Source organism: Carassius carassius, chromosome 43, assembly GCF_963082965.1.
Source record: "Carassius carassius chromosome 43, fCarCar2.1, whole genome shotgun sequence".
In the NCBI taxonomy this organism is placed as follows: Eukaryota; Metazoa; Chordata; class Actinopteri; order Cypriniformes; family Cyprinidae; genus Carassius; species Carassius carassius.
Window position 1 is genome coordinate 8791869 of NC_081797.1, and position 6726 is coordinate 8798594.

The window sequence follows — 6726 nt, forward strand, 5'->3', positions numbered from 1 at the left end:
CAATATTTGCTCATTACTCTCCAGCTTTGAAACGCCTCCGAGGGCGGGGAGAGAGAGGAGGAGACGCCTAGCTCTCATTCAAACCATCACTTTGTTTCTTATAGGCTGTGCAGTGCATTTAGATGCGGTTAAACATCTTTTTATTGGATATGTAACGTAGAGTTTGAATATATGTGTGCATCAATAAACTGATTATACAATTACAGAATGTTAGTGTTTAATCTTATATTGTCTAATGACGTTTTCAGTAAAGAATACATTTTGGTGGTGTTGGAACCAATTTTGGTTGACTAGTGTGATTATACACACACACACACACGCGCGCGATATTGTAAATTACATTTACATAATAAATAAAATGTAGCTTTTTAAAGAACTAAATACCCTTTAAGCGTGCTTTTGGAAATGATATGTACACGCACTGTGACAGCACAAAAATACTTAATTACAGATCCTCGTGCGCTGCGCACGCGCAGGTTTCCATAGCCGCTGCTGCATCAACAAAAACCGACGAAACACAGCCAAGCATTTTTTAAAAATAGGGCGAGACTCCACCCAGCGCTCACTTCCGTATTGTGTCACGTGCGGCTCAACCGCGTCGTCTATTGGTTGTCTTATATATCCCTGGATGAATTTGAGCGAAGATACTGAGATTCTTACATAAATACAAAATAAATGTTTCTGGACAAAACACAAATATCGATTTCCAGTGATCCTATATTTTTTAAAATAAGAGAATAAATATATTCAAATTGATTAATATAACGTTTTACCTGCAATTTTAGCTCTGAGCCCTAAGATATTGTACGTATGTTGTGTCTGGCGCAGTGCAGAGTGGATACACTGACCGCTAAAGCAGCTACAGAGACTCTATTCTGAATGGGTCACCAGCAGAGTCATGCACCGCGTCTGCATCCCAGCTAAGACAAATCATTTAAAACCATAACACAATGAAAATGAACACGGATCGATTCAGCCTCACTATTGACGAGTATTTAGGTAAATCACGATTATTATATCTGAGTGGTTGTTTTGATGGTTCGTAGATTGATAAGCTGCAGTCGGTTCCAAGATAACTGCTTGAACATTTTTAACACTACTGTCATGACATGGCCTTTTCTTTTTCCTTTCCAGCTGAAACTAATGTCCTCCTCTATCTCAACGATGCAGTCACACAGCTACTTGAACATAAAGAGGAATACACTCAGTTTGGTGTGGTGCGATATTTTGCAGAATAGTAAGTTGTTGTTACTTAGCACTTATAGCTATACAGCTATATGATTTGTATTTATAAATGAATAATTATAGGTTACATAAATAAAATAGTATTATTTATTAATAAATGTTATTGTTATTTATTTATTATGAGATTTGACATATATTTGTAATATGTTATATATATATGAATATTTTTAAATACAGATATTACCATGTTACATTACAGTTTTACCAGTGTGAAGAATGGGAATCATGTGCTCTTCAGGGAATTCAGTTACATCAAGGTGACTCCTCATAACAGAGAGTCTTTCATCCATACCTTTTGGAAATGCTTCAGACAGATTGGCAAAAATGGGGGTAAGCAGAGGCAAATGTCCCCTTCATCATTTTTTAAGTTAAGCCATAAGCCTTTACTTTAGTTGCATGCATTGGTGTGTTTACAGTGAACTAATTCGGCCGTTTCTTCATGCAGATCTGTTGGCGATGTCCGAATACAGTTCACTTTTACAGCTGTTGTGTCCTGACTTTCCTACTGAGATGGTACAAAATGCAGCCAGGTAGATCGATATTAGTTTTTTGATGTTTCCTTGATCTTTCCCTCCTTACATATAAATACTTAACAGATTTACTTTATTTTTTTATTTTTTGTAGGATTGTCCTCATAGAAGATGCTACAGACTGTCTAATGTCATTCTCAGATTTTATTTATGCATTCCAAATCCAGTTCTATTATGAAGGTAATACACTTTATAATATACTATAACACAATATGAAGCTGCAATTATAACTGTAATAATAAGCTGTATTTTTCTAATTTTTCACTTTGGTAGTATTGAGGTTCTTCTAGTTTTGAGTCACAGAACCTACTTTATTTTTTTTAAAAAGTCAATTTAAGTGAATTCAGATAAAATTACGTATTGAAAAAAAGATGAAAAAATAAAATAGTTTTTTTATTATATAGTCAACTAAAATGAAGAGTAAAATCTTGAGGTTAAAAAAGTAGATTCAGGTGTTATCAGTCAAGCACCCAATCACAAAAGCACTGGTGATATTTAAAGGTTCGGCTAACGACAAAAGCCGCTCTGACCTTGAGAGTTTAACTGCGGTTGTAACAAAAGACCAGTGACATCATCACTACCCTGTGAAAGCATTTCTATGGTTACCCGAGGCTCCGTCTTTCATCGGAATGATCTCATCCTCATTCAATTTCACAGAGTTTGTGGAGAGTGTGTCTGTGATCTACCAGGACCTGCTGTCGGGGAAGAGCCCAAACACTGTCATAGTCCCGACCTCCACCTCCGTGGAGCAGTTATCCAGCGCAGCCAGCGAGGAGCCAGACGCTCAAGAAGGCGTAGACTCCTCCATCTTTTGTGAATGTATAGAGGGTCTTTGTGAGAGGTTTAAACACAAGTAAGACAAAAGTTAACTTATTCATGTAAACTTGTTCATGTCATTTAGTTACCAATTATTTTTTGTTATACATTTTATTATATATATATATATATATATATATATATATATATATATAAAAAATATATTTTTTCATAATTAAAATAATTTCAACAGTTATTTTATTACTTTTGAATTTGCTATTTAATTTTTTAATGATATTCAATTTATATTTAAGGCTGCAGTCTGTAACATTTAGAGCTATAAAGGTAAACAAACAGAACTGCGTACGTCTTGTGGAAGAACATTGTAGCCGGAGCTACTTCTGTCTATGTCCTTGATGAATCACGCATGTACTGAGCTACTCCGCAGCGGTACCTACCCGAACCAGTCTAAAATAGTCAGAATATAAACACCTATTATAGGTGTACCGTAGTGATTCAGGACAAGCCAAATACACGGTTTGGAAAATGGATTTGGTGTACTCGCTTATTATAAATTCTTTTTACATTTGGACACAAAATAGTTACAGACTGCAGCTTTAAATATATATTTAAATTACATATGAATAATTGCATCTATATTTATAATTATAAAAGTATGCTTATGCTTATACTTTTGTTTATCACTAAATGTTATAGCACCCATTATAGCCATCTTTACCACTAGAATATGAAAGTAATTTCATTTTCCCAGGTTTCCTTCCACTGTTGCCATTAAGGAGATCTTAGAGAGCAGTCAGCGAGTGTCTTTCTATGGCTTCCTGATGGCCTTGGCCAAACATGAGGGAGTAAACCAAGACATCGGTGAGCATTGGATGATGCTTCAAGGGGTCATATAACGTGATTTCATGTTTTCCTTTCTCTTTGGAGTGTTACAAGCTTATTATGCATAGATAAGATCCCAGAAGTTGCACAGACTAAAATCTCAAAACCAAAGACATATTCTTTATTAAAGTTAGGGCTCTGCCACGCCCCCCTAAAACAGCTCGTTTAAACGAGCCCCCAAATGTCTATGTCACTATGTGGAAATATTTGCATAATTAAGCCCAAATGTTCACGCAAACAAAGAAGGTGTGGTTTCAGTAACACAGTTATAGTGTTGAAGCAGTCATGTCAGGGAGATGCTGTGTGTATCTAGACGAAAGCAAAAGCACTTTATTTGGCCTTTAGAAAGAACATGCATTTAGGAATCTTTAAAATTACTTAAAACAGAACAGCAACTCATTTTATGGACGAGCGTTTCGTGAAAATAGGAGAGGAGGTAATTCTGACTGCTAGGACAATCTGCCATTTCTGAATCAGCTACTGTAAGTATGTTTTGTTATTAGTATATGCTATTGACTGTTCAAATGCAAAGTTTTATGCGTTGTGTGTGTGTGTGTGTGTACGCACACGCGTCTGTGTGTGTCTGTGTGTGTGAGAGAGAGAGGCAGGGTCACACAGTGGAGTCAGTTGTCTTAACTGTCCGTGGCTTGTGTACTGCAAACACATATGAGCTTCATCACTGTGTCTGTCACACGACTCTGTTTCTATTTCTGGCTTGAACTGATAGTAAAAATAAGGACATTATTAACAGTCTTTACATTTATTTTGAAAGATGAAGCTTGCCATAATGGAAAGGGGCGTTACATTTCTGACGAGTGCTTGCGGTGTCCAATCACAATGCACTGGGTCAGTTGACCAATCAGAACAGACTGTGCTTGTCAGAAGGAGGGACTTTATAGAAAACAATGTGTTTGAGAGAAGCGGGCCATAGAGGACCTACAATACTGTATAGTATTTGCAAAATAATGTGTTTTTGAACATTAAAGGGATAGTTCACCCAAAAATCATAATTATGTAATTAATAACTCACCCTCATGTCGTTCCAAACCAGTAAGACCTCCATTTATCTTCGGAACACAGTTTAAGATATTTTAGATTTAGTCCGAGAGGTCTCAGTCCCTCCATTGAAGCTGTGTGTACGGTATACTGTCCATGTCCAGAAAGGTAAAAAAAACATCATCAAAGTAGTCCATGTGACATCAGAGGGTCTTTTTTGAAGCATCGAAAATACATTTTGGTCCAAAATAGCAAAAACTACGACTTTATTCAGCATTGTCTTCTCTTCCGTGTCTGTTGCGAGAGAGTTCAAAACAAAGCAGTTTTTGATATCCGGTTTGCGAACTAATCATTCGATGTAACCGGATCTTTTTGAACCAGTTCACCAAATTGAACTGAATCGTTTGAAACGGTTCGCGTCTCCAATACGCATTAATCCACAAATGACTTAAGCTGTTAACTTTTTTAATGTGGCTGACACTCCCTCTGAGTTCAAACAAACCAATATCCTGGAGTAATTCATGTACTCAAACAGTACACTGACTGAACTGCTTTGAAGAGAGAACTGAAGATGAACACCGAGCCGAGCCAGATAATGACTCGTTCACGAGTCAAGAACCGTTTCTGTCAGACGCATCCGATTCGAGAATCGAGGAGCTGATGTTACTGCGCATGTGTGATTCAGCGTGAAACAGACCGACACACAGGGCGTCTGAACTGAACTGATTCTTTTGGTGATTGATTCTGAACTTATTCTGTGCTAATGTTATGAGCCCAGGTAAACCGAAGGCTTGCAATCATCGCCAATGACGCCATTACATCGAGCACGAAAGAACCGGTGAACCGTTTTCTTCAACCGATTTATTTAATCGAACTGTCCGAAAGAACTACTGGTGATCCGAAAACCGATGCAACAGGTTCTTGATTTGTGAACGAGTCATTATCTGGCTCGGCTTGGTGTTCATCTCTTTCTTCACATCAGTTAAGTCAGTGTACTGTTTGAGTAAATGAATTACTCCGGGATATTGGTTTGTTTTAACTCAGAGGGAGTGTCAGCCACATTAAAAAAGTTCAGATGACAGCTCAAATGACAGCTCAAGTCATTTGTGGATTAATGCGTATTGGAGACACGAACCGTTTAAAACGATTCAGTTCGATTTGGTGAACTGGTTCAAAAAGATCCGGTTACATCGAATGATTCGTTCGCAAACCGGATATCACAAACTGCTTTGTTTTGAACTCTCTCACAACAGACACGGAAGAGAAGACAATGCTGAATAAAGTCGTAGTTTTTGCTATTTTGGACCAAAATGTATTTTCGATGGTTCAAAATATTCACATGGACTACTTTGATGATGTTTTTCTTACCTTTCTGGACATGGACAGTTTACCATGCACATAGTTTCAATGGAGAGACTGAGAGCTCTTGGAATTAATCTAAAATATCTTAAACTGTGTTCCGAAGATAAACTGAGGTCTCATGGGTTTGGAACGACATGAGGGTGAGTTATTAATGACATAATTATGATTTTTGGGTGAACTATCCCTTTAAAGCATGTCATCATATTCTGTTACAACAAATACACAAAATAATGATCTTTAAAAAAAGCATCATATGACCCCTTTAAATGTATTTCTGAATACTTGTAACTTTTATTAATTTGAAATATACACTGAATGCTTTATCTTGTGCCATTTATTAATCAGGTGCTCTTCCCAATAAATCGGACCTGCTGATTGATCCAGAGATGGACCAGGAACTAGAGAGACTGTGAGAGAGACGGACTTGCTTCAAAGAGTATATTACAGTCACTTGCTGGTTAACTATAAACCATCTGTTATTATAAGACGGAGAGCTTGCTAACAGCCTTTTTTATATTTAACACATTTATTAAAGCTAATTTACTAGCATTTGACAGCATGTTTCTGTGATTCTTCCAGCATAGCTCAAGTTGCCATTAGCCCGACATCCAATAGCAGCAGCAGCGCTGTGGGACAGAAGGAAATGTCCAAGAAGGCCTCACCACGCAAGTCCCTACACCAACGCAAGAGGATCGAAATGGAGAGTGACGGTTCTACAGAGGAGACCGACTCTTCTGAGAATTAACATGCACAGACCTGCTTGTTACCATCTTTAGACAACTGTTATTGCCGGTTCATTAGTTTAATTAGAAAAGTGGCATTTCAACAGTGCTGATGCATGTCTGTATTCACTACTTTCTAGTTCTGTGGGTGTCTCTGTAACCCAACTACTTCCGTTGCTCAAGCTAAAATAAATAAATAAATTGGACAGCCA

The 6726-nt window shown here is 37.4% G+C and overlaps 1 protein-coding gene across 2 annotated transcripts; it reads left to right on the forward strand.

Annotated features, from left to right (window-relative positions):
- Positions 1-637: 637 nt before the first annotated feature.
- cstpp1 (centriolar satellite-associated tubulin polyglutamylase complex regulator 1) lies at positions 638-6726 on the forward strand. Of its 2 annotated transcripts, none has more exons than XM_059536588.1 (9): positions 638-999; positions 1135-1237; positions 1445-1575; positions 1691-1775; positions 1870-1955; positions 2433-2628; positions 3304-3413; positions 6138-6201; positions 6372-6726. In XM_059536588.1, the coding sequence occupies exons 1-9, from the start codon at positions 951-953 to the stop codon at positions 6535-6537; spliced, it is 990 nt and encodes a 329-aa protein (XP_059392571.1). In that variant the 5' UTR covers positions 638-950; the 3' UTR covers positions 6538-6726. The 2 variants fall into 2 exon arrangements, with proteins under 2 accessions (XP_059392571.1, XP_059392572.1); XM_059536589.1 differs by having other exon boundaries at positions 6138-6228; positions 6372-6509.

Coding starts and splice junctions, on each gene's coding strand:
- cstpp1 (XM_059536588.1), top strand. CDS start 951: ATGAAAATGAACACGGATCGATTCAGCCTCACTATTGACGAGTATTTA. Junction 2,629..3,303: donor TGTGAGAGGTTTAAACACAA/GTAAGACAAAAG, acceptor TCATTTTCCCAG/GTTTCCTTCCACTGTTGCCA. Junction 6,202..6,371: donor GACCAGGAACTAGAGAGACT/GTGAGAGAGACG, acceptor TGATTCTTCCAG/CATAGCTCAAGTTGCCATTA.